This window comes from Heliangelus exortis, chromosome 1 (assembly GCF_036169615.1).
Source record: "Heliangelus exortis chromosome 1, bHelExo1.hap1, whole genome shotgun sequence".
Lineage (NCBI taxonomy): Eukaryota > Metazoa > Chordata > Aves > Apodiformes > Trochilidae > Heliangelus > Heliangelus exortis.
The window spans coordinates 116,661,685-116,689,584 of record NC_092422.1 but is presented as its reverse complement, the minus strand read 5'-3'; the positions used below and the strand labels follow the sequence as shown (position 1 = coordinate 116,689,584).

At 39.6% G+C, this 27,900-nt stretch overlaps 1 protein-coding gene across 3 annotated transcripts in view; it reads left to right on the top strand.

The window, feature by feature from the left end:
- Positions 1–27,900, top strand: part of GSK3B (glycogen synthase kinase 3 beta) — a 146,019-nt gene that overhangs the window by 92,078 nt on the left and 26,041 nt on the right. For all 3 annotated transcript variants that reach the window (XM_071760541.1, XM_071760533.1, XM_071760545.1), the window contains exons 4-7: positions 3,562–3,672; positions 6,590–6,720; positions 7,975–8,081; positions 16,442–16,539. In XM_071760541.1, coding sequence (XP_071616642.1) covers positions 3,562–3,672; positions 6,590–6,720; positions 7,975–8,081; positions 16,442–16,539 — 447 coding nt within the window. The remainder of the gene's footprint in view (positions 1–3,561; positions 3,673–6,589; positions 6,721–7,974; positions 8,082–16,441; positions 16,540–27,900) is intronic.

Sequence of the window (27,900 nt, the reverse complement as noted above, 5' to 3'; positions counted from 1 at the left end):
GCTTGATCCTCAAGCAGTTGCTCTCATTTGGCAAGGTCTTTGAGCTAACCCTGTTTCCTATTGCAATACATCTGGGTCACTGGAAAAATATGTTTTTCGGAGGAATGCATGAGGTAGGCAAAACAGGTTACATCATCCTCAGAGCTTGTCAGGCCATGACTGCTTTCTAGCTTGTACTGAATCTCGTTCAGGGGAATCTAGGTAATTTGGATGTTATTTTCATCCACTTCATGCTCACAGAGGAGGGTGATGGTGCTTGAAAACTGTATTCTGAGCATTTATCAGATTTGTGCCAGGTTACATCAGGAGGAGGATATAGGTCAGAGCACTCAAATCATCTTTAATTCATGAAAGAAGTAATTTAGGGCACTTCTGAAATGTCAGTTGCTTGTGGTGGGAGTGAAGTATGCTGCTACTTTTATAGCCAAAACCATAAGCCTTGCCTTTTATAGTTGTGTATTAACGTTCTGGCTACATCAACTGGTACATCAAAACTTGATTGTTGGTTGGGGGAAAGGTGTTAAGTGTGTTTTCACGTCTTTTAGGTGATAATGTGCAATGCATATCTACACAGAAGCAATTGTATGAGGTTCCACGAGGCAGAATGCTGGGTTCTGCACTTAGGCTACAAGAACCCCATGCCGTGCTACAGGCTTCAGGAAGAGTGGCTGAGAAGCTGACTGGAGGAAAGAAACCTTGGGGTGCTGGTTGGCAGCTGGTTGAATATGAACCAGCAGTGTGTCCAGGTGACCAAGAAAGCAAACAGCATCCTGGCTTATATCAGAAATAGTGTGGCCTGCAGGACCAGGAAAAGGGATTGTCCCCCTGTATGCAAAGCTGGTGAGGCCACGGCTCAAATACTGGGGATCCCCTTACAGGAAGGACAAGGTTTGAGATCATGTCCAAAGAAGGGCAGCAAAGCTAGTGACGAATGAGTCTTACGAGGAGGAGGCTGAGGGAACTGAGATTGTTTAGTTCAGAGAAAATGAGGCAGAGGGGAAGCCCTTATTTCTTACTACAACCTGGAAAGAGGTTGTAGGGAGGTGGGTGTGGGCCTCTACTCCCACATAACTGGTGATAGGACAAGAGGAAACAGCCTCAAGTTGTTCCAGGGGAAGTTTGGATTAGACATTTAGAAAAAATTTTATATCAAAAGGGTTGTCAGGCACTGGAACAGGCTGGCCAGGGTGGTGGTTGAGTCACCGTTCCTTGAGGTATTTAAAAGAGATTTAGGTGTTTGTGCTTAGGGACTTGGTTTAATGATGGTCTTGGCACTGTTAGGTTTATGGTTGGACTCAGTGGTCTTAAGGTTCTTTTTCAGCCTAAATGATTGTAAGAATACCATGCAAAATCCATGTAGTTTGTTAAAGTTCTGGAAAGCTTAAAAACTCGTTAGGATTGGTGGGGTAGCTGCAAAATCTCCCTCTGTGATTCAGCTACCTGGATCTTTTTGTGCCTGTGTTGTGCCATACCGTTGAATTTGTCCCATTTCCAACAGACCATACAATGAAAATGGAGGAGAGAAAAATAAAACAAAGGTGGTATGAGAACTCAGTAGAGTTCTGTAATTCTCAAAACTCACTGTTGTGAGCACAGACAGGGTTTAATGTATTATTGGTTTACATCTCTCCTTGTACTATGAAAGGAGAATAAAATCACTAATTCAATATCTACTCTTTTCCCCATCTCTCTCCAATCTCTAATATAAATCTTTTTTATACATGGATCATGAATCCTCTGAGTGAAAGTAACCAACCTCAGTAACAGAGTACGCTGTGCAGTGACTTCTTAGCAATAAGACTTCCCTGTTTTCCAGGAGGCAAGCATTAATCATATTCATTATGTTGCATCTACACAGAATCAAACAGAATTCATATTCATGACACTGTTCTTTCTCTCAGAATACAGATTGTTGTACCAGGCCTGAGTTAAGTATGATTTTATAGGATATTTATTTTCTCTGTTTTATAGTTAAGACCTGATCTAAGGAGGTGATGATGGATTTTTATTGGCTTGGAGTGAGATTTGGGGAAAAAACAACTCTTGTTGTAGAAAGGAAACTGCTAAAATGGAAGTGCTATTACCATTGTCATTTAAGCAATGATATTAAAAAAGACCATCTTTTTATGGTCTTTCAATATGACTTTCAATAGGGCCTTTCAATATGACTTGGCCTATTCGGAAGCATTGGCGAGCTATTAAAGTGTCCTGAAAATACAGGATTTTGTTGCTGAATAAAGGTGAAGACTGATCTTGAGTTCTGAGTCTTTAACAACACACAAAACACACAGCAGTGTTTTGCATACTGTGTACTCAGAGTGTGTTCCTGTATTACCATGTACCATTTCTTTGCTTGCTGGAGACTGCTGCTCCTTGCTGTGACAGGATAGAGACAGGTGAGGGAAATGGAGCACTGTGAAAGTAAGACACCACACTCCATGTTTGAAGTGACCTGTTAAGTCACATTAATGTTATTGAATTGCTGTAGGCAAATGATGTTTGTTTTCAGGTATTAAGATATACAGGCAGTGGCCCTGCTGACGAGGGACTCCAAGTGGAGTCCTGGGAGTTCTATACTGTTACTACCCATGTAAATTCTTTGTGTTGTCTTTCTCTATAGAAAAATCTATCTGTTGATACAGCAAGTACAGGCAAGGTTACTTAAGTCACCTAGCTTTCAAAAATAATTTTTTTAGGTCGATAAAGTTAATTATATCCAGCCCCCAACATTAAATGTATTCATAGTCCTGATAGCATTTGCACAGAAAGACTGCATTAAAATATCAGAAGTCTTTTTAAGACCTGTTCTACTGCTGAAAATTCTCAGTTCCACAATTAGGCACATTGTGATTATAGCATTTTGTCACTTAATTCCACTCTGTTCCTTCTTTCCTTTGCTAATGTGTTCTGTAACAAAGTACCTTATTATAAAGCTACTTTTGTTGTTTCTCTGTGCTTCCTTCACATGGACCTGATCCTAGACATGAAAAGTTACTTGAGTGTTTCTGTCTTGTTCTATTTTGCCATGAATGAGTTTGTACACTTAAGTTGGGGATAAGTAGGACATAAAAATGCATGTAAACAAAATGATTGCAAATGTTAGCCCTGTTTTACTGTCTGAACATGGGTAGTATGTGTTATTAATCCCTTGATAGTTAGGAATTTGGTAAGATCAAACTAACATTTCTGAAAGATGCAGGGGCTTTAAACTGTTACTGGTGTGTAGTTGTTAGGAGTGAGCTAGAGACTTCTAAATTTGCACTTCATGGATTTTGGCAGGCAATGGAATAATGGGTTAATAAATTGCTTTAAACAACTATGCAGGGTGTCACCTTGGAATATCTCCCAGTGAAAGTATCAAATGGGCAGAACAATTATATCCTTGTCTGCATTTATAATCAGAAAATACCTTATGTTGGAGACAATATTAATTAACGTGACCTTAAACATAAGTTTGTCTTAATTATTTGTGCACAAGAGTAAAAAGCTTAAAAGAAAAACAGTTTGGTGGCTTCAAATCTGTTGCTGATCTTTTTTTTCTTCTTCTTTCTTCTCTTTCAGAAAGATGAGGTGTACCTCAACTTGGTGCTTGACTATGTTCCTGAAACAGTATACAGAGTCGCCAGACATTATAGTCGGGCCAAACAGACACTCCCTATGATTTATGTCAAGGTAGGTAACATAGATGTGCTTAGATGAAGAGGGTTATTACAGGAATGGACTCTGTGGATACCTCTTTTCTGACAAAAAGTAGTTTTCTGAAATTTTTAGAAGTGCATACCTCTTGATGTGATGGAAGAACAGCAGAGGCAAGAGGCTCAAAGCAAGCACTCCCAATTTCTTGCTTTACAAAAATCTTGGAATGAATGGGGGAGACTGAGTGTGGGAGTGCTTTTTAGTTTTTTTAAGTAGCCTAAGAGACTTCACACATATTAGCAGCTTCAGTTTCCTAAGCTGATGAAGACACAATAGTACGAAGGTCAGGAACTGAAAAGAGGATGTCAGGAAGAACAGTGTTCTCTTGTTTATCTTCCCCTTTTCCTGGCATATGAGTGAAAGTTCATGTGCTTCTGTTGTGCACATGAAAGGCACATTTTTGTCCCCACTTGGAGCTCATTGGCTCCTATCTTGAAGAGCAACATGAAGTAAGAAGTTTATATGTACATTGTAGCCTCAAAATCTGATTTCAAACCCCAAATTGTCTACTTCTTTTGTCACCTTTACAAAGTGGATGAAATAAAGATAACCTCTTTTTTTATTGTTGTTTTGTCAAACACGGGGCTCACCTGGGTTTCATAGTTCCATTTCATATATTGTGGTGACCCCAGTCTGCATGCTAGTCTGTGATCATGTTTTCACATGGCTTTAACTTGGTAACGCAGCATCCAGGTGACATTAAATGGAAATCAGAAACAAAAATTCCTAATTTGTATTTTTCTCTAGACTCATCTCTAAGTGTAATGCTTAACATGAAGGTGGGTTTAAGAAAAAACTTTGATTAAAAGAAGATGAAAGCTGCAAATAATAATAATTTCAATAACAAAGTGTTGTTCCATAACTGTATATGCATTAATTGTACATTACATGTTTCCACAATAGCCATCATTGGTGCCCATTTTTAAGAAAGCACAGAATCTTCATCATTCATCAGAAAGAATTTCTACTGCGAGGTCATTCTGGTCTTCTTGTGGAACAGCATGTCTTAGGATTGCATGATCCCCAAAATTCATTAGCTTCACTTTTGATAATTTTTTAATATATATCTTTTGTCAGTACTATTGGCCTAATTGCTCTTCATTATGACGATTTTGGAAAAATTATCCTTATACTTTGAGAGAAAGTTTTGCTTCAGCTCTTTCATCTTACTGGATACTTGGAACTTCCCATTCCAGCTAGATTGGAAGGCTGCTCTTGTTTTTCTGACAAGGCAAGCCTTTCCTGTATTCCAGTATTTTAATAGATCATGTTGCCTTGATGTCAATAAAGCTTTTGCAATTTTCCAGGCTCTTGGCTACACAAAGGTCGTGTCATACCTATTTAGTCACTTCTGTTTGATACCTAGACAGGCAGAGAGTTGCAATTCCCTGAGTAACAAAGAAACTGTTAAAGAACTGCAAAGAAGTTTTTCTAGTAATCTTTTTGTTATTTTTTTATTTGTAACTTCTAACATGCTGTAAGAAATTCTTGGAAATTTTGGGTTTGCTGTGCAGAGATGAAAGGCATAGTTTCTAAATCCCACATGTGTCGACTTGACTTCTCAAGTTAGAGCAATCTTTTGGATTATTTTGCAATACACTTGCACAATACTTAACGTGTCCAGAACAGGCATTTCAGAAAACATGTTTGTTTGCTATTCTTTGTGCAGAGTTGTGGTTTTGAGAAACAAACATGAAAACTAAAGACCTAGAGCCAAATTGAGGCAATTTTCCTCTGTCTCCTGCCTTCCCCACCAAACAATCAACATAAAACAAGAGAGAAAGTGTACTGACAAAGATAGTGGTGAAAGTGAGGCAGACATGACCCGATATCAATATCTAGTAATTGCACCTGGCTTTACAGACCATTAAAGGTGAACTGTGAGGAATGTGCTTGAAAAAAGAAAGCAAGGAGGTGCATCTCCAATACAGTGTCTTGCCTGCGTCTTGATTTTAAAATGGAACCTTGTGGGGGACACAACGAAGATAACAAACAGCCTGGCAGCTTGGTGTCAACCTTGAAACAGGGCTTTCCATGCCTGTTTATGACTATATGCTGTATGGCACTAATTGTATCCAGCAGCTCTTTATTCTTCATAGTTGAAAAGTGTGTAGCTCCAGCTGCTGGATGTCCTCCCCATGCCCTTTAATCTTGCCCTCTGAAGCTCTTGGTTTCATAACATTTTCCCCTTGCTTTATTCCTTCTTGCTCTAAGGGATTAGCCAGCCTTGGAAAGGGGGCAGAGAAAACTCTCCCTCAGCGTACTTGTTTTCTGTGTCTTGCATAAAATTATTCTGAGCAGTTGTTTTTCTCTGCCTTTTTGCCCAGAGATCTGAAATTAAAAAGAATCTGTCCCCTCATCAAGAGAAATGGGGGGATACACTCAAATGACAGGCTGAGACACTACCATAGTCCTTGGACAACACTTAATAAGTTGTTATTAACTTCATCAACTAAAGGACTTTCGTTGGGGTTTGAGGGGGCATATTTTGAGTGTGTGTGTTTGTGGGTTTTTTGTTTGTTGTTTTTTTAAAATAGCCAGAATACTTAATTTCTGTGAAGAGGTTGATCTATAAACTAACAGAAACACCTTAATTTTGTTTGTCTTTAATGACTACTGCTATTTATAAATCTTTTCAAGCTAGCACAAGTTTTTTTTTAATTGTGCTCATTTTTGAAAGCACAAATGAACAATTTTGAACTACATCTGTGAATATTTGGAGCAAAGGGTAGGGGTGTTTCCCATCTTACCCATCTAACCTTCATAGCACTAATACACATCTGACAGACTCTTTTCTTGGGTGATTTTCTTCTAATAAGAGCTTGTGCTAAATTAATTGCTTACCCTGTTTTGGCTGGGAAAGTATGACTTACACAGTGCTTCTGTGTTCCAGTTGTACATGTATCAGCTGTTCCGGAGTTTAGCCTATATCCATTCCTTTGGGATCTGCCACCGGGATATAAAACCACAGAACCTCTTGCTGGACCCTGATACAGCTGTTCTAAAACTCTGTGACTTTGGAAGGTAAGTGCATCTGTGGCCTGAAGCCTGGTGAAAACAAACTTCCTTCACAGTGAACTTGGGTGTAAAGAAGTCCTCTGTGTTTCTCAGGAGGTCTTAATTTGTAGTTTTGAAAGAGAAATTATGATCTAATAGGTATGGGGAGGGAGGAGATCTGAGAAAGGATTATCAAGAGGGAAGCAGTTAAAGTTCAAGCCTTTTTATCAAGCAGGTATTATAAACATAAAATAAATACACGATCGCATAGGGAAAGTACTGTACCATGGAAAAATACAACCAAATATTTGGATGAAATGTGCTTGGGAAAGAAAGGACAGGTGCTGTGGCATAGTAACCTAAAAAGGCAAGTTAGTCTACTTGTATGTACACCAATTCACTTAATATTTCAGATACTGTAGCTGCTCAAGATCAAAAGTAACACTTCCGATTGAAGCTCTTAGATAGTGGATGTCTGTATCGTAGTTTCCGATGGCACGTTTATTCCCAGTATCCATTCAAGTGAATCACCTTTGGAGTCTAGCCCCTATCTTAGAACTGATGTGGGAATTCTAGTAATCCACAGAGACAGGAGACAGATTTCTTTCTGGGAAAGTTCAGTCTTTAAGATTGTACTATAACGTTGCAGACAAAAATAGTTAGGCCGTATGTGTAAGAGCTCATGGAAGCTGCTGTTGCTAAATTCGCTTGGCTGTAGTGAGTGGGAATGTCAGATAAAAGTTATTGAAGCAGTGCATCGTCATGCCTGGTGGCTTGGGAATCTTTTCCTGAGCTCTGCCTCACCAGTGTTGGAGCAAAAGAAGAATTGCACAGAAACTTGAAAGTAATGGTGTGTAAAAAGGTGGTACTTTCTCTGTTTCTCAAAACAAAACACTTAGGTCCTGTGGGTATCCAGGTCTTTTGAACCTTAAAAGTAGTTGTATTTGACTGAACCATATTCTGTCCTCTTTTCTTTGTAAACAAACCTTTGTACCTAGAAAAAGACAACTGACTGCCAGCCAACAATCTGATGCAGTTTTTCACCTAGTTTGTAGTCAGGTTTTCCTTTGCTATGTCCATTATAAGGTTTGGGCATGATGGATTGGACTGATTTCATGATAAATCATTGAGTCTGTGGCTTGCATGAGTTTAGAAGAACATGGTTCTTTAGCGTTTAGAAAGTGAGGGTGGGTGAAGAGTGCCAAAGCTTAATGTTGGTCTGCACTGCAAAACTGTAGAGCTATTCATAAGTGAAAGATTATCATTTTGTTTCCTTTTCAGTGCAAAACAGCTGGTTCGTGGAGAACCTAATGTCTCATACATCTGCTCTCGGTACTACAGGGCACCAGAGTTGATCTTTGGAGCCACCGATTATACCTCCAGTATAGGTATGTATGTGTTGTGTTTATTGAAATCTATACCAGATGCATGAGTTCTTATTCTGTAGTTAAATGTGTAAAGGTTTCCAAAGATCTCGGATATAATCCCCAGAGGCAGACTTTTGATTGTAAATGGTACCATTTCTTAATGAAATACAGCATTTTGTAGATGGCTGCTCTGATTTCTATGTCTTTTGAGACTTCAGTGTCAATCACATTAGGGAAGGGTGGCTTTTTTATGGGGGAACATCTGATTTCAAACAGAACACTTTCCAGCCCTCCAGGTAATTTTGCTGTTTATTTTAAAAGCATGAGCTCTGAAGCCAAAAAAGCATCTTCAAGTAACTAAAGAATGTGGAACCATTAACTACTGCTTCGGATATGCTATGATTTAGGCACAAATAATTTGTAACTTACTTACTTAGCTTTTAGTAAAGTGTAGTGGAAGGGAAAATGTGGCCTGGTGATTGGCTTTAAGCTTTCTTGAACAGTGTATTGTGTACAGCAGTCTTTTTGGTTCAGCTTACTCTAATTTTTACTGTCCTTTAGTCATTAAGTTTGAACATGAAGAAGATACCTTTCTAATACCTGGCACATAACTGTGTCATGGAAATGTTAGGGAAGCTGCAGGTTTTGGCAGAGGACTGGGAACAGCCATGTTTTCTTACAGGGAAGTCCTAAAAATGAATAGTAAAAAGAAAAGTCATAAAAAGGAACAGCAATGTGTCAGCAGGTTGTGGGTTACTTCTTCGGTTTTTTTAGCTAAGATGTTATAGTGCTATAGAGATGGGATCTGGCCTATAGTGCTCTATCTCTATAGTGCTATAGAGATAGAGATGGGATCTGGCCCTTCAGTTCCCCAGTACTGTGCTAAGCTTTCAGCTTGCTTATGGGCTCGAGTTGCTTAGGCGAAGTTCAGTATGTCCAAAAAGATTTGGAGATCACGATGAAATCTTTGCAGAATGTGTTTATAACCAGATAAAGTACATTTATAGTATGTTCTAACTCAATGGCTGGTGGGTTCCTTTCAACTCTGCAGCTCTTTGAGAATAGCAGCATTGCTGAAGATTTACCTGTTCTCATTGTTTTTTTTCCCTGTTAGTTATTCTTTGGTATGTATTATAGCAAGACATAATGGGTTTGGTTGGAAGGGACCTTAGAGATCATCTCGGTCAAATCCCCCTGCATAGGCAGGGGCACCTTCCACTAGACCAGGTTGCTCAAAGCACCATTTTAACCTGTCCTTGAACATACCCAGGGATGAGGCATTCACGACCTCCCTGGGCAACCTGTGCCAGTGTCTCATCACCCTCACTGAAGAATTTATTCCTAATGTCTAACCTAAATCTGCATTCTTCCAGCTTAAAGCCATCATATTTTTCCTGTCACTACATGCTCTTGTAAATGTTCCTCCTCAGCTTTCCTGTGGGCTCCCTTCATGTACTGGAAGGCTGCTCTAAGGTCTCCCTGGAGCCTTCCCTTCTCCAGATTGAACAACCCCAACCGTCTCAGCCTGTCATCATAGGAGAGGTGCTCCAGCCCTCTGATCATCTTTTTGCCCCTTCTCTGTACTCAATAGAATTGCTCCCATGTCTTTATGCTGGGGGCTGCAGAACTGGACACAGCACTCCAGATGGGGTCTTAAGAGAGTGGAGTAAATGGGGACAATCACCTCCCTTGACCTGCTGGCCACACTTCTTTTGATGCAGCCCCAGACTCTCTGGGCTGCAAGTGCTCATTGCTGGGTTATGTTGAGCTTTTTGCCAACCAACGCCCCAAGTCCTTGTCCTCAAGGAGAATGTGTATACCTGTGTATCTCCCTGACAGACGAGGCAGAACTATAAGTCATCTGGGGAAACTAATGGCACAATAAAGATAAAAGAGCAGGACTTAATTAATGGTTAGTTGCTGCCAAAAGTGGCCGCCCCAGCCCTATTCTTTCTCACCCCTGGATACCCTCGCTCTCATGGTTTGCTGTTTAATATGCCTGCTCAGCTTCAACTGACAGGAGACTTTTGGTTAGGTTAGCTTTCTGCTACGTTAGTGAGTTGAATCAGCATTACTGTGTAGTCTGGTAAGCAGCAGAGCCCAGGTAAAAGCAAAGTGATAGGAGCTCATGAGTGAGAGGAAGGCAGCTGATCCTGGTTGACATCTTGCCAGCTGAAAGCTAATAGATTGGCTCAGCTGCATTATCAGAGTGCACTGAGACAACTTGCTTCAGAGGATAACTGCATAAAACAAATATTCTAGGCGTCACCAGAAGAGACTGCTTCATAGATAAGCCAGTGAAATGTCTTCCGCTCCAACTGCACAATTACTTTCATCTTGCACTTTTTAACCAAACCTTTTTAAAATTTCTCTTTCTATTTTTGTTTTCTTATTTCTGTGTCTCTAAAATAACTCTAATAAAAATACTGTTCTAAAGGGACGAGTCTATTTTCCCCTTGCCACAAGCATAATGAATTATAGTCATTGTGGTTCAGACATTCTTCTCATGCTTCCTCAAAAAAACCCTGTCCCCCACAAAGCCCCTTTTCTGAAGCTTGCACAGAATAGCATGAAAATTAAGTTCAGCAAATATTTCTTCCTTCCTATTTTTGCCTCCCTCCACTTCCTTCTCAACACAATCTTTGAATTTGGGAGCTGAGAAGTGATAAAATGCTTTTACTTTTCAATTTCTTGGTGTTCTGCAACATGTTAGAAATTCTAGGGTTTTAGTTTTGTGGCGCTGGTGTTTCCAGTGGTGGTAAATACCACAAAATTCCTTAGTTTTGGTGAGATAGGCAGCAACAGCACTTACTGGGAATTCTTCCCTTATTCCCATGGGAATGCTCATCCAAACTCAGTCAACATTATTTATACACCAACAAACAAGCACAAAGAGGTTTCTTAAAAGAGAGGGAGAGGAAGGAAGATTTAATAGCCAGCACTTTATCCATAGCTCAAAGTATAGGTAACTGTGAAATGCTTTGGTATTGTAATACTGCATTTTAAGCTTGTCTTTTCTAGTTCTTGTTTTCTTTTGAATTGTTAGCATGACAGCCCTTTCCCTCTATAGAATCTTTTCTTTATATAAGAGTCCCACTTATGTGTGTGATAACAAAAACTGAGCTTAAATGTAGCATGGGGATATTTTGTGTTAAGTACACTATCCTAAAATTACATTGAAAAGAAAGTGGGTGAAGAATCTGAAGCCCTAGAGTGTTCTAAGTAGAACTTTTCTATATGTTACCTGTGAGGCATCCAAGTGTTTCTATGATTTTCATACCTGCTAATGTTACAGCAGGGCTTTCTTATTGTAACATGATGTAATATAGTAATTACATGAAGTATTTCTGAGAAAGCGGTGCTTTTTAAACCTGGGAAATCACATTGTGGTGACCCAGGAGTGATAATACAGCCATCCTGTATCATGATAATATCAGTACTTAGTCATCTTGTTTAGCACCCGTAACTAGAAGTTAGGCACATAGGGTTGGGGGTTTTTTGGTTAGTTGACTGGTTTTTTTGGTTCGATTTGTTTTTTGTTGGGTTTTTTGAGGATTGTTTGTTCATTTTTTGGTTGGTTGGATTTGTTTGGTGTTTTTTGTTGGTTTTGTTTGGGCTTTTTTTGTTTGTTTTTGTTACTGGTTTTTTCCAAACCAAGCCTTTCAGCTGTCTCTTGACAGTGTTTTGGCTGAAGCTTCTTCCAGGCAGATCTGTGTCTGTTACACCATCTGAGAGCATGTTGCTGGCTGCACTGGTCATATGGGTGCTCCTGCCTGCTGAAAAAATGTGGAGTGGCTGCTCACATTACCCTACCAGATCCTGGGACAAACACAGTCATTGGAGCAGGGGTGGGTGCAGATGTTTCTGTTGCCATGTGATCCTCTTATACAGAAAGAAGCTGTGCAGTTAAGCTCTACCCTCGTAACATACTTCTTTTTTTTTTTTTTTTTTTTTTTAACTAGGTTAGGTGGTGGGACAATGAAGGGCTGACCAGAATGTGGCAGGGTTTCTGGATAATAGGGGTCTACTGGTCTTGGCACATTTTCTCCATTAATGGGCTGGCAGGAGTTGAGGGCATTCCAGAGGGAACACTTATAGCCACTGGCAAGGAAAGACTCATTTATGTGGCTGTATTTCTGGCTTCTCTTGGGGTGTCCAAAAATAAGTATCATGAAGTTATTCATTCACTTTCCGGGCGATCACTCGGACAGAGGGAGAGAGTATTTTACCTCAGCAATCTGGAGCAGTATTTTACCTCAGCCTCCTCCGGAGGCATTTGTAGTTGGGCTGTCTCAGAGTTTACTGGGGAAGAACAATCACAAGGTGTCCCAAACCTGCTGCCAAACAGTGGAAAGTATTTGCCTGTGTATCTCAGATTGCAGCTTCCAATGCTGATAGTAAGCACAGGCATTCCTTTCCTGAACTAATCTATCACCTGTCATTGCAATTTCATTCTTCATTGCAGAAATACCTGTGTTTAGCTTTCGTTCCAAGTACTAAAACAAGCATGGCTTTCCAAGCATTTTCAGGTTTCAGCCTAATTCTGTCTCCATAATCTGTATTTTTGGTGGTTTGATGTGTAAAGCTTGCACCAACATGGCACGTGTGTCCGTAATCCAGAATGTTGCTCTAGTTCTGACACCCCAGAAAGTGTTCCAAACAAGCAGCACTGAAAAGCACTTTCTGCTCTGGCACTTGGTAACTAGAAGCTGGTGATTTTATGACTTCCCAGGGCTGCCTTTTTCTGACTCTTGGTTTCTTCCCTACTAGTTTGTTTCTAGAGGAAGTCCAGCAAGATCAAGGGATAGTGATGCAGAGATGAATAGTTGAGGGGAGGAAAAAAAATGTAGAAAGGCAAATGTGCCATATAAAGTGTCAGGTAAAGGGAAGGTGTTAATTTGAAATAAATGGATGAGAACAGGCTCAACTTTTTTTCTTCCTATCATGTCCTCCAAATAGGTAGTTAGAGGAGCTGAAGTGTAACAACAAATTTTGCTCATGCTGAGAAGACAGCCAGTTGCTCAGATAAGAAAGGCAGACTTTATGTTCACAAAAATGTACAGGTTATTCTGTCAAAGCCAACAGGAAATTGCTATTGCCACTTCTAGGCTTAAAGCTAAGGAGTGTATTTTGTAGGTTGTCCTGCTGTCCTGCCTCTTCCTGAACTAAAGAGACATTTTTCTTTTCTTACCTTCTTTAATGATGGAATGGCATTCCAAAATAAAGGACTAATACAGATCATATTATTAGAAAGACTAATGTCCACCTAAGAACTGTGAAGATCAGTAAAGTAATAGGAACTTAAGAAAAGTTTTGTAGTATAGGAGGCTATATGAATTTTTGTGAGCTTAATTTAGTGCAAGTAATTAATGTGATAATGATATTTGTCTAAGTGTTCTCTAGTATGCAAAATACACGGCACTTACTACTATTAATAATCTGCGAAAGCTCACTGAAATAAGCTTATTTAAAGGTTGCTTTTGGCTGGTAGTTGTATTTACTGGCCATACTGTTTAGACTACATTTCACCAAGGGTTTCAAGAAAGTAGCCTTGCATTTTTTTTTTTTCTACATAAAATAATGGCTTTCAGTATTTCTTGTATAATTGCACATTGTCCCAACTATCTTAGCATAAAGATGATAATTTGTTGACATTTTTTTTTCCTGTTAAGTATGTGAATGATAGTCATATTTTGCCTTAATTAAATTGCACATATTATAAAGAAATGGTTTAGAAAATACTTCTCCTCCCATGGGAGTGGGTAGCTCCACCACTAACTTGTTCTTAAGGATTATTAAACTATAATAGTTGTGACCGTGCTAAGGCAGAAAAATGTCTGAGAAGGAGCTATTGAGAACTAATGTTAATTACCGTATCATATTTTTCAAGTAATGTCTTTGAATATAGAATTTAGTACATTGTTTACTTCAGGACTGGGAAAAATGTTACCACCCAAATTCAGAAGATAAATTTTAAAATTCCAGATTCAAAGGAAAAAAAAAAAACCCAAACCATCCCATGGACAAGTTTTTAGTATTAAAGTCTGGCATAAATTCCATTGAGCTTCATCACTGAAACTGAATTTCTCCAGTTTCTTCCTTATTCTACATTGCTCACTAAAGTTTTATAAACACCTATCTAAATTGTGTTTTGCTGTCATCTCTGCTTGGAGTTGCTGAAGTTAACCTTAGCTCTCTGGCTTTTGTTGAGGATGCTTCAAAGGTTTGTTCACTTCCTTGTCCATGAAACATTGCCCAAGTCCTAATTTGGATGTCAGTGAAATTACATTGTTGGAAATAGTTGGGGATTTTGGAATGCCTGCCGCTTATTTCAGTGCATGTTTAAAATGTTAGCATGTAAAATCAAGGAAGAGTAAGGAGACTTTTAATGAGACCTTAAGTCACCTGATACTTACCTTAAGTCATTGCACGAGGAATGACTATATAGCTTTCAAATGGATTTATTATATGTTTGATGGTTTAAACCCATCACAAATACAGCAAGTATTCCTCAGAGTCCCCCAGCTATTTCCTCATGATCTACAACCTTTGTTCTCCTGTTTCCCTCCTGTGGTGCCCTCAACTTTCTTACTTACCCTCTGCTGTTTTGGCTTGGCCTTCTTTCTTGGGCAAGGACCTGCACATCCTTTGACTTGTTTGCAGCTACAGTTGGCTATAGTCTGCACCTATAGTCTGATGCATCCTGAAGGTATTGATCCAGCCTCTCCTCAGCAGCAACGTTACTGCATGCTCTGTTTTTTGCAAAACTTCTGCAATGGATTTGAGACTTCTGCCTTTCAGACTTGTCTGAAATTGACTGGTGGTGTGCAAAGGCATTTAGGGAGACTGGAAAATGATAAAACAGCATAAAGCAAACTTCATGGAGCAGCTAGACCAGAAGGTTATTTAAAACAGTTTTTAAAAGCCACAGTCTAATTTGAAAAAAATAATGCTAACATAGTTTCAAAATTTTATAAGGATGTGAACTGTGAATGCTGACTTACAGTCATGTCTGCTTTGGGTTAGTGTATGTTCTAATACTTTTCCTCCCCTTATATTGTTTATTTTTCAATGAACAATAACCATTAAAGTTGCAAATAATAACTAGAGATAGTTTAGAGATCAGTCAGAGATGTTTTCCATAACTGACAATATGGTGTGAATCTTGCTTCCCAGTGGTACAGTTTGAATACACTGAGGAAGTAAGGATCTCTCTGGTAGTGTGGGTTATCTCAGGCTGGAACAGTCCTCAGAAGGTAAATTCTCTGAGTATTGAGTCATGATGGTGCTACTTTTATTGTGTCAGGGAAAGTTAACTCAGAAGCAGACAAGAGTTCTAAGAAACGTGGTTGGAGAGGGCCTTTTCCCTTTGGGGGCATTACAGGATTGTAGGCATTATTAAATCTTTATTGATTGCTTGTTTGAGCTTGGATTTTATTGTAAGGTTTTCTATATACATGGAACAAATTGTGACTTGGTAAAAAACCTTACAGTCAATCTATTTTCTTGGAGAAACAGTTACTTCTGCATCTAGGTCCAATACTGCTAGTGTGTTGAGCAGCTTAAACTTCAGCATTTACTTCATTTTCTTCATTAGATCTGAATTAATTGCTTCAAAAATGAAATTACATATTCTATAGTACACTTAGATACATTCTTAAGTTGTTGTTGTAGTACTGAGTTGTCTTCTTTACATGTAAGAAGATATACTTGTAATAGATTTTGAAATTTTTCTTTATGGAAGAGAGGAGCTGAAAATGAATGCTTTTGGTATATGTATGAGAAGTTGTGGCTCCTTTGGTGGGGGCTGCTGACCCTATGACTTACAATTATGTTGTCCAGCCAGGTTTGCAAATTGAATTGCATTAAAGATTTGGTTTTGATATGACTTAAATGGAGACACTGTCTCCCAAATCCCTTATCATGTAGTGGAGCATACAAATAAAAGTTGCAGTAATGGTTCATGTGCTAGTGTTTATGTGCTTTTCTACCTGGATGAAAATAGAGTATACTCAACCTTCAGAAACAGTAGAAGCTTCAGACATTGTGGGGGATGATACCTATGCATAATCAACAGGATTTAAAAGCAACACAGGGTTTCAGGACATTATTAATTTCTAGATAGCAAATGTTCTCAGGTCTTTTTCCTACACGTGTGATTTTTAATGTCAATATATGATGGCATTTAACATTATTTTCAAGGAGCTGTGTCATTATTTGACTTCTTAAGACTGTCTGCCCACCGATGCTTTATGCCAAGTACCTGTATTTTGTTTAGCTGTGCTATACGCAAGATTAAAAGCAAAGAAGAAAGCAAGTAGCTTAACACAGCTGGTTTTATATAAATGGTCTAATGTGTTCCTCCACTTTCTCCTTTTTAGATGTGTGGTCAGCAGGCTGTGTATTGGCCGAACTGTTACTAGGACAACCGATCTTTCCAGGTGACAGTGGTGTGGATCAGTTGGTGGAAATAATCAAGGTATGGAAATTCCAAGTAATTTTTTTAATTTCATTGTCCCTTGGGAATCAAGATGAAAATGTGCATTATTATAACCTTGTCAACATATACATTGTCACTGTTTTACAGGGTGTTTCATGTAAACTGTGTTTTGAAAACACTTACTGTGCTTGTTTTGAGAACTTCATTACCCCTCCTGTAGTCATGTATAATACTATATTATCTTCTACTTTTATAAGGGTTTTCTCCCCTCATGAAGGACTGCATTTTCGTTATGCTTTGTGTAAATAGTGCTTACATACTGAGCCGATATTTATTAATGTGTCATTCTCATTCTTTAAGAATCTGGTGATTTTTTCCTTTGTTGCAAGCAATTAGTACTTGGCTTCCAAAACAGTGTTATTAAGTTTCCTTGTGCCAGATTCTTCACATATGTAGCATTTTTTGCCTTCCAGCTCTTCAAGGTGAAGGGTGAGAAAGGGCACTCCTTTTTGCAAATGGAGAATCAGGAAATGTAGGGCAAAGATGAAGAGTCTTTGAGAATACATAACATTTATATATATATATATATATATATATATATATATATATATATATATATATATATATATACAACTTCTGCTCAACTACATCTTGATTGATCTTTAAGGTCACTTTCAACCCAGACGATTACATTTGGTAGGCTGTGAGTATTCTGTGATGCTCAAATTAGAGACATGGAAGAATAATTCATAGTTGAAAAGATTGGTGTCTTGAGTTTCTGGTATCCTAGTGTTGCCCACCTCTTTCAACATCTTCAACGAAGGAAGCAAGATTTCTAGAGAGTCCAGTGTATTTTTCTTCTGAATCTATATTATGCACTTAAAAAGATGGGAGTATTACAGGAGATGTGTGCACACACTGTTCGGCTTTATTGATTTCATCACCACAAGGGAACTTGTGGGAACTCAAAATGTGTGGGTAGAAGAGTTGGAGTTCCTACTTGTGTGTTACTCACTAGAAGATCTGCTAGACAGACTTTGCCTCTGTCCTGACAAGAGTATATGACTCCAACCAACAGTAAGTTGTCACTCTCCTGCGCGGAGGACATGGGCTGGTGAGGAACATTGTTTCTGTGGCCTGCCCTATGGTCTCAATGGGGTGTGCTCTGCCCTTTGTACGCTCTCACCACAGCTCCTCCAGCTTTTGACCATATAAACCTAGCTTCTAATACAGTGAGTTTCTTTCTGTTCTGCGGGGAAACCTTCAGTCAGCTCCTTTCCTCTGGAGGTTCCAAAGGCACCCAAGACTATTGAGAGAGCTGGCAAAGGGACTTGCCAAACCTCCCTCCATCATTTATCAGTGGTCTTGGTTAACAGGGGGGCCCCAGATGTCTGGAGGTTTGCCAATGTAACACCCATCTACAAGAAGGTCTGGAAGAGGATCCAGGGAATTACAGGCCTGTCAGCCTGACCTCAGCACCAAAAAAAATTATGGAGAGGTTTTTCTTGAGTGTGCTCACATGGCAAGTGCAGGACAGCCAGGGGATCACGCCCAGCCTAGTTCAGGAAGGGCAAGTCCTGCTTGACCATCCTGGTCTCATTCTATGATGATGTGACCTGCCTAGAGGATGAGGGAAAGGCTGTGGATTTTGTCTACCTGGACTTAAGCAAACCCTTTGACACCATCTCACACTGCATTCTCCTAGAGAAGCTGGCAGCTCATGGCCGACAGGTGTACTTTTCACTGGGTTGAAAACTGGCTGGATGGCTGGGCTGAACAAAGTTAAATCCAGTTGGTGGCCAGTCACCAGTGATGTCCCCCAGGGCTCAGTTTTGGGGCTGGTGTTGTTCAGTATCTTCATTAATGGTGTAGATGAAGAGACTGAGGGCTTTCTCAATAAGTTTGCAGGTGACACAAAGTTGGGTGGGAGTGTCAGTCTGCCTGAGGGTAGGAATGCTCTGCAGAGGCACCTGGACAGGCTGGACCAGTGGACCAGAGCCAATAATATGAGGTTTAACACGGCCAAGTGCCAGGTCCTGCACTTCAGTCACAACCCCATGTAATGCTACAGCCTTGGGGAGGAGTGGCTGGAAAACTGCCAGGCAGGAAAGGGCCTGGGGATGCTGGTTGACACCCGGCTGAATATGAGCCAGCAGTGTGCCCAGGTGTCCAAGAAGGCCAACAGCATCCTGGCTTGTATCAGGAATAGTGTGGCCTGCAGGAGAAGGGAGGTGATCATATCCCTGTACTCAGCACTGGTGAGACTGCACCTTGAATACTGTGTTCAGTTCTGGGCCCTCCAGTACAAGAAAGCCATTGAGGTGCTGGAGTGAGTACAGAGAAGGGCAACCAAGTCAGTGAAGGGTCTGTGAGGAGAGGTCCTATGAGGAGAGGCTGAGGGAACTGGGAATGTTTAGTTGATGAAGCAGAGTCTGAGAGGAGGCTGCTCCCTCCAACTACGTGAAAGGAGGTTGTAGGGAGGTGAGTGCTGGCCTCTTCTCTCAAGTGAACAATCATAGGACCAGAGGAAATGTCCTGAAGTTGAACCAGGGGAGGTTTAGACTGGATATTAGGAAGAATTTCTTTACTGAGAGAGTTGTTAGACGTTGGAACAGGCTGCCCAGGGACGTGGTGAAATCGCCATCCCTGAGTGTATTTAAAAACTGTGTAGATGAGGCACTTCAGGAAATGCTTTAGTGGGCAATGTGATACAGATACTAATAAATATATTTGATTTATTTTACTGGGAGGGGGGGATGTTGATGGTAGGATGTAGTGATCTTACAGGTCTTTTCCAACTGTGACAGTTCCGTGCACTTACTATTCATACGACTTTCTTGTTTCTTTTCACTGCCTTTCTGCCAAGTGTATTTCAAGCTCAGCATGTCCAAGTTAGGTCAGTTTATGTAAGAAATAAGTGGGAAAGTAGAGTCACTAATGATGGGAGAGGTTTTCTTTTGAGAAGACGTGTTGGAGCAGTGTGCTTTTTCTGCTGTGCTGCTTTCGTGAGGTGATAAGTGGTCCCTATGACCACTTCAGATGGCCAGAGTTTGTCAGGAGTTTGTGCATTTGTGTTTGGACATTTTCAAGAAGTCCTGTTTTGTTTCTTGATTCTTATTTACAATCCTGAGAAACTACATCCAATGACTTTTTGTAAATACAACTGTTTATATCACCGTGATGATCCTGTAAGTCCTTCTGTGGCTTAATCAGAAATCTAAGTGTATAGGAAGGCCTTATCAGCAAAACCATAGTGTTCTGCCTTACCATTGCTTTGACTTCCACTATGTGGGATTAAAATAATCAGGAAATAGGTGTTCTCTAATTATTGACATGATTTCCAAGAAGAGATTATGCTTTGGTTCAAAGTTTGTGAGAAGCTGTTATCAGTTGGACATTTCCGGTTCTGCAGTATTGGAAGTAAACATACATGTAATAGTAATCTTATAGCATGTATGTGCTCCAGTTGTAAAGATTCTGCTTTGTATACGCTTAAGTTAACTTGCATGGAATACCAAAAAAAAAAAAAAAAAATGCTGGCAGCCTGTGTACCATCTGTGGTTTCTTTAAATGCCACTGCCATGAATTGTGTGATAACTTTTTATTGATCAATTCATAGCTGAACACATAAACTACTGTTATTTCTCATGACAACCGAAGGAGTGTCCAGTGTAGAAACTTGAACATCAGTAAATTATAGTTTGAGATTAGGATTTTTGCTTCCACAGAAACAAATTTCCTTTAATAATTTCTTGATGTGTAGAGAGGCAGGTCCTGAATGATCATCTGCACTTGTGTTGTGGTTTTATCACCTTCTGTTAGATATATAGTCCCTTATGCATAGAAATTGAGTTAAACAAATATAGGGATAATTTAATTTTATACTAAACTGGGTATATTAAATAAAAGGATATAGTACTGAGACCATATGTTTAAGGAAAGTCTGAGAGAACAAATGCTGTAAATTTTAGAGTAGTAAAGGATGTTGACTGAATGATTAAGGAAGTGTGATGGAAGATGTGAGTCCAAAGGGGTGGGTGTTGTGAATATTTTTCTGCCTGTATGTTTGTTACTGAGGTAGCATGTATTGTCAAGGAAACACTGGCAGATAAAATGAGTGGAGACTGCAGAAATGGACTGTTCTTCAGTGTCCTGGTCTACCAGATCTTATGTTGTGAAGTTTTGTATAAATTATTCAGAAAAGCTGTTGCAGAAGACCAAGTTGAAAATACAGAGAAGATTTTAATTGAGAATATTGCATTGAAAATCAATACCTATGAGTATCTGTCTAGGAAAGTGCATGACCTGGGCAATGAGGTGCATCTCTTGTAATGCCACACCCACTGCCAAGTATTTCTTATAGTGGTAGCAGAGTGAGAACATGTTCACCTCAATTTTGAACTAATTTTTCCCTTTGAGGAAAAAGTAGGAAGTCAGGTCCTGAATTTTCTGTTCTACCAGCTGTTGGCAGAGAATTGTTGGATCAGTTACATACCCCAAAAAAGTGACTAATGGTCAAATTGAGCAGACTTGTTTTACAAATCAGCAAAGAAGTCATAAGCATTCTGCTCTTCTCCACTCTCAGAATGATACTTAAATCTAACCTTGATTTGAAAGGTTAGCATCCTGTGTCAATTGAGTGAACTTTGGTTTTGCAGCCTCAATGCAGTTGAAGACAGATGTGATTCCATAGCATAAAAATTACCAGAAATGTTGAATCTCAAGTAGAAAATGTAAAACATCAGGTTGTAGAAGTTTTCATTTAGAATAGGGTTTGTTTAAAAATTATTCCTACAGATGAGAGCCATCTCTTCTATTTGTTACTATAGAATACTACTATTGAAAGCTTTCATTGTAACAGATAAGTATTTTAATGCTAACTGGCTATAGGAGAAACAGAGCTGTGGGGTCTTGAAGAAGGTTGCAGACTGGGACTTGTGAGCTGCTATTTGACTGTCTTGGAGTCACGCTTTTCAGATATCCTCATTGGAACTGTATGTCTGAAACTTAGGGGGAAGAGAAAATGGAGTATTTTAAATTCCCAAAAAGGGCTGTAGTAAAAAAATATTTATCCATACATTTGGAAATGCATCTGACTTACACACCTTAAATTTACTCGATTCTGCTGCAAGTGAGGTCAGCTTAGTCCTGTCACTTGAGGATGATTGAGTCAAAGTCACCCTTGCAGCATTTTTTGAGCCAAGGTAATTTTTTTCAGTGGTCTGTTCAGCTCCTTACTTAATTTTGATTGTTCAGAGTTTATTTCACAACACAGCAATTGAATGCTGCACCTGCCTATGAAGATATTGCATTAAACTGGATAATTACTTTTAAACCCTATCACATTAAACTAGTTCTTCCTTCTTACGTAGTTCTTAATGGCATCCTCTCAGTAGTTGTGTTCATGAAGACAGAGTTTCTGTGATATGTCAGTCTAGCATGACTTGTCCTTCCTGCAGGCTGTATGCCTGGCATCCTCTGTCCCTTGCTGCATCAGAAGCATTTTCTTGGCTTTTGTCAGATTTTGATTCACTTTCTGCAGTCTTCACTTAGTTTCATTTCAAGCAGTCTTGCAAGATCCCCATCTGGTTGCACTTGGTGTTTTTCCAGGCCTGTTGCATATTTGCAGACTGCTCTGAAAAATTATGCCCGTCTAAAACCACAGCATCAGGTTTGTATAAAGCAAGACAGTCCCTTTTAGCTTACTTTTCTCTTGTTCCTATATTTTTAATAACAGTTTTTCCAGATGTTCTCAATCTGGCTGGAGGAGAGTGCTCTTTGACCCCTTACCTGTGACAAAATTTGATTTAATATGGGGAAATGCTGTCTTGTAGCTTCATCTGAAAAAATAATTTAACCCAAGTACATTCTTCTTGAATGCTTCCACTATTACAGGAGACAGATCATGTGCTGTGCTTGTTCCGAAGTTTGATCTTGAATGGTGACTATTCCTCCTTATTTTTAGCTCTCGCTAGCTATTTCAAATGTTAGGTTATCCCATCGCTGGGAATATCTCGAGTGAGTAACCCAATATATTCATTAAAATTCATGCCCCTACTGGCTTCAGAAATGTGCTCAGTTTCTGAAGCAGGCACAGTGGCAGTGCAGGTATCAGTGGTCATGTAAGGAAACAACATATGAGCAAGCATTACACCTCAGAGAGTGTATAGTTCTGTCCTCTATGGAAGGGTGAAACCCCTACTCCTTCCAGCAGCCCAGGAGGGTTGTGGTTGACACTTCCTTTTTAAAACCACTCTGCATGTGTGATAGCACTCGGTACAGCTCAAAAGAAAAAAACTTTCAGACCACAGGAGAGATTTTTTTTTTTTTTTTTTGAGATACAGTCAGGGTGGTCCCCATAAATCTTTGTGCACATGGCTTGCAATGCAGCAGCAGTGTCTGTGGGACTGCTGTGCCCCCGGCTTGGGAGGTGGAGGATGCCTGCCTGCTTCCCCACCACCTCTGCAGCACCCCTAAATCATCAAGGGAATAGTGGCCACCCAGACTGAAAGAACTTCAACCACAGTCCCCAAAGACACCAGTTACTCTTTATTCCCCTTGCAAAAAGGGAATCTCAAAAGCATAATAGTTTTGTTTCTAAGATAATAATTATCTTTTGAAAGGTTCTGTATAGTGCCTTCCCCTACTCTTCTCAGAAATGGAGGAGGATGGTGGTAGAATTATCTCTGCCAGAAGAATGAAGCAGCAATAGTTGTTTGAGCAGCCCTGGAACATGGGGAGGACAGCATCTGCCAATCTGTTTTATTTTGACCAGAAATATTTTTTCCATATGCTGCAGTCTGGAGTATGAGATGTGTCAACTAAGGTTGTATGTTTTGGGATTTTGGTTTCCTACTGAATTGTGTGATGATTCCTTGTACCGAAACTTACATTTCCTGATACTCCAGGAGAAATAAAAAAAAAATCTTCTTCCCATAGTTCTCTGGATTAGGAGAGGCGAAGAGAAAAAAAAATATTAGAAGCTCAATAATATCAGGAATCCTATCCATGTGTAACTTTTTGGTCTCTGACAGTTTTATTTAGCTGAATGCTAAGTATAGACTGAAATTATAATATATGGCTCATGCTCAAATGTCAAGATACTATTTTGGTCTCAGTTTTTGAAATAAAATAAATTCAGTCACAGTAGTCAATGGGGAGAGAGGAGCTATCTCTTTTGGCAGAATAAGCAGTAGGAGAGTACGTTTCATTTTATTGGATAGGATTTTGTGCTGAGGACCTGCCTGCATCTGACTCAGACTTTTACATGGGTCCTCTCTCCTAACCCCTAAGAGCGGTCTCATGGCATGTTTTTTTCCCTGATGTTCCCCCACATCACAGCTTGGCTGTTTCTGTGCCTCACATAATTCATACTTCCAGTGCTAGCATGCAGGCAGTGTAAAAAAAAATTGATGAGCAATTATATTCATGTCAATGCTGACAATGGATTTCTTCTTACTCCTGATGTATGGCTGCTATCGTGTTTGTGAATAGAAGAAGAAATCCTTATATTTAGTTGATATTCAGTTTGCTTGACAAGGGAGTATTTTTGAAAGAAGCTATCTATTAAATGGGTAAGTTTATTTTATTTTCTACAACAAACCTCTTGAAGTATTATTTCAAAGTCGACCCATGTTTACTGCTTGAGATGCCTGTACTATGCATTTTTAAAATAACTATTTGGCACAACTTTCTGAAGAGGTGCAGACATGTTTGCAGAAGTATTAATTATGCCATCTGGTAAACTATACACACTGGACTTTTTGGAGCATGTTTTCTTGTAAACCTACACAGTTTTCCCAGGGAAGGTTACTATACTACTGTAACTATGGCTTTTGAGAGGTTTCTGATTTAAATAACTACCTTCTCCCCTCTCTACTTCAGTGGTTAGCAGCTGGAGCTTTTGAATCATCAGTGTCCCCTATGCTGCTAAGTGATTTTTACATTTTGGCAAACGCTTGGCGGTAATGGTACTTACTGGAAAGGGCCTTTCTTCCACTGGGGTTTGTTGAGAGCCTTGCAGTTTCCTCTTAATCTGATGTTGAAGCAGTGTGAGTTTGGTTTTAAATAACTGAGCAGTTTTGCACAATGAAGCCAGATGTGGAAAGCAGCTGTCTTAGGTACTGGGGTGCAACTAAGGTGTCTTTTGGAGCTATGGCAGTTATTTTCTCGTATAAAAATTTGATTGCAATAACGTAAAATTTAAGATTCAAAATCAGGGCTACTTCCAGTTTCATGTCTCAGTCTTGTTTGGTAAGGATAATATTTTGTAATCAGAGCAGTGTCTTCTCAGCAGGTGTATCCTTTCATTAATCTTAGTAGATAATGATTCTTTATTTGTACTTAAGAGATGGTGATGACAAATGGGAATAAAGAGCAAGACTTGTCTTCATTTGTAGGGAGATCCCTCGTAATCTCATGTAGATCCCTTTCATTTGTTCAAAAGTTAAGTCTTCATTTCAGACACAGTTGATTCCATCAGACAACTATATTTTTGTTATTCTAGTACTTTTTTTTTTAAAGTATCCAATTAGAAGAGCAAACAACCTTTCCCTTGACAACGTGGCTTTCCATGAGACCCCGAGAAGTAGAATAGTATGTACTAGTCTGCATGGACCTGAATAATTCAGTATTTGACCTTGTAATTTTTAAAAGCTCTCCAACCCAGTCTGGGGAGATCTTATCAGTGTACAGAACTATCTGAACGGAAGGTGTAAGAGGGAGCAAAAAGAGGGAGCCAGGCTCTTTTCTTTGGTATCCTGTGACAGGACAAGAGGCAATGGGCACAAATAAGAACATGTGAAATTCCATCTGAACACAAGTAAACAGTTTTAACTGTGACAGTGGTCAGACACGTGAACATGTTGCCCAGAGAGTTTGTGGAGTCTCCATCCTTGGAGGTAGCTCAGGAGCCATCTGGACATCTTGGGCAACCAGTTCTTGTTGGCTCTGCTTGTAGAGGGGACCAGGTGACCTCCAGAGGTCCCTTCTAACCTCAACCATTTGAAACCTCTCTCTGAGGAGCAGCTGCTCCATAGTATTTTCAGACTTGGCACAGCAAGAGCAGCTGCTTCATGGAGTAATTCTGCCAAAAATGTGCAAAGTAAATTATGCTTTTCCTCTGCATTTCAAACAGAAAGAGCAGTCACATTCATGATTTTTTTTTTTTTTTTCTTTTTAAGGAGAGGTTTGCCCAATTTTTGAAATAGCTTAAATGATTCCCTGTTACTTGAATGTATCCCTAATAGAATGAAAGCTGAGTGGGAATCACTGAGGGAGGTACAATTTAAAAATCATATAGCAAACAGTGTTGGTGCTTTGGGGGTAGGGAGAGAGGTCCACTACAGGGCCTTTTCCACATAGTCAAGTACTGGCACAATTTTGTAGTTTATCACTTTATTCATCCCACACTTCTTCTGGATTTGCATTTGACACAGTCTTTAAAGCTTCCATTCTTCTTTCTGTCTATTTTTCTTTCCTCTTTTTTTTTTTTTCTTTTATCTACCTTCAGTACAAATTGAAAGTGCAATGTGTCTTCACAGTCCAGAAAGAACAGAGTAAATAGAGTGGCTAATAGAAGTCACTTTTCCTTTTTTACAGTTATTTTGTGTATCAAAGGCTCCTATGAAACTGAAAGGTCAGAAGATCCCTTCTTTCAGCCAGCATGACCCCTCTGCAGTACCTTCTTTTCTAAGCATTCATGAGACCTTAAGAGCTGTTGCTTAGATGCCTTTGCTTGAGCTTACAAATTGCTTCTTCCCATCATCTGGAGTAACATCTGTGTTTTCAGTGAAATGTATGGATGGATTATTATCTGTGGATCCTTCTGTGAAATTGCCCTTGTCTATCTAATCTGAATTCTCTCTGGTGCTATAGGCAGTCTTTAAATAAAGATTCTTGCACTGTGTAGGCTCCTGTTCTTGGGAACTGAGCCAGTTTGCTAAATTTTGGCAATATAAAAAATCCTTAGGAAGGCTATTGATGGAATTTTTTTTTTTTGAGGAGGAAGGCAAAGAAAGTAAACAGGCTTTTTAAAAACCCCCGCTTAAATTAAGGAGACCTGAAAACAGCCTTTAGAAATGGTGGGGGAGCAATTCAAGTTACCCATAGTCTTTCAGGAAGTTAATTAATCAAAAAAAAGCCTCCCAAGGTTTTTAAAATTCCTTTAATCTTGAATTGGGATGAAAAGAATGTTTGCAGGTGTGAAATCCCCGCATCTTTTAGAACTGGAAGGCTTTGAGAGTGGCTCCATCCTGGCAGGCTGGCAACTGGGGGGAGCCAGCTGGGAGACCACCAGCAGGGAAAGGGCACGTTTTCCTGTCGACTCTTTTATCTTCTGAAAGTTGACTGGAGTGTACAGAAACCAGCAAACACCCTCTTTTCTACCTCAGCAAACCCAGAATTTTCGCAGACCCAAAATTCTTCTATCAGCTCTGAAGGCAACCCTTGGCTTTTGGGTAGTTAGGATTTAAATCCTAGTTAGTAACAGGAAGGTAAGAGTGATGTCATCATTTTCTTCTTGTACAACTTGCTCACTAAATCTGTTATGCAAGATACAACTGAACAAGGAAATTTTATTTCCTCTGCTGCTGCTGCTGTTCCTTTAAAAGGTTGCTTTGTGGTTAAGTATTTTCATTAGTGGTACACCTTGTATTTTAAAGAGTAAAGAGAAACCAAGTTCCTTTCATAATACCTGATGATAGTTTCTCTGTTGCACAGATTAATTAATCAGTGACACTTGCTCACCCATTTACCTGACTCTTTAGAGCACATTAGTGTAATTTCCACTCTTCTAACAGAATTAAAATACTCACAGATACTAGAATATAAATAACCCAATGCCTCTTTATCAAGCAGCAAGGCAGAGTGCTAATGTCATGTTTTGGAACAATTGTTTCCTGATGGTGACAGTGCAGTTATATGAGATGAGGCCATAGCAGTATGCTGTGTGTATAGCATAGCAAGAGATTTGTCACATGACTACAGTGTTCATGCCACATGACTACAGTGTTCATGCCACATGACTACAGTGTTCATGTCACATGACTCCAAGGAAGATGAACCTGAGCTTGGTATGAAGGAGCCATTCCTCTGCCCTCTCCTCTTTTCTCTGCAGAGCAAATGGATACCCAGCAACTGGGTGCAAGCAGAAAGCAACAGGTTTTCTTGAACATGCTCTGTGCTTTTTATATATAGGTAGAAGGCAATGGTTCTCTTACCCTTAGGGCTAATTGAGCAGAAAGCATTTATGCTGTATTGCCCAGGCTATGCCCCAAAGGATTTCTGGAATCCTTCCAAAATATACCCACTCCTACAAAAAGATGTGCAGTAGTGTGTTATTTCTTACACATGGACTGCTTGCATGTATAAACAACACTATGCAGATTCTGTGAAGGTGAA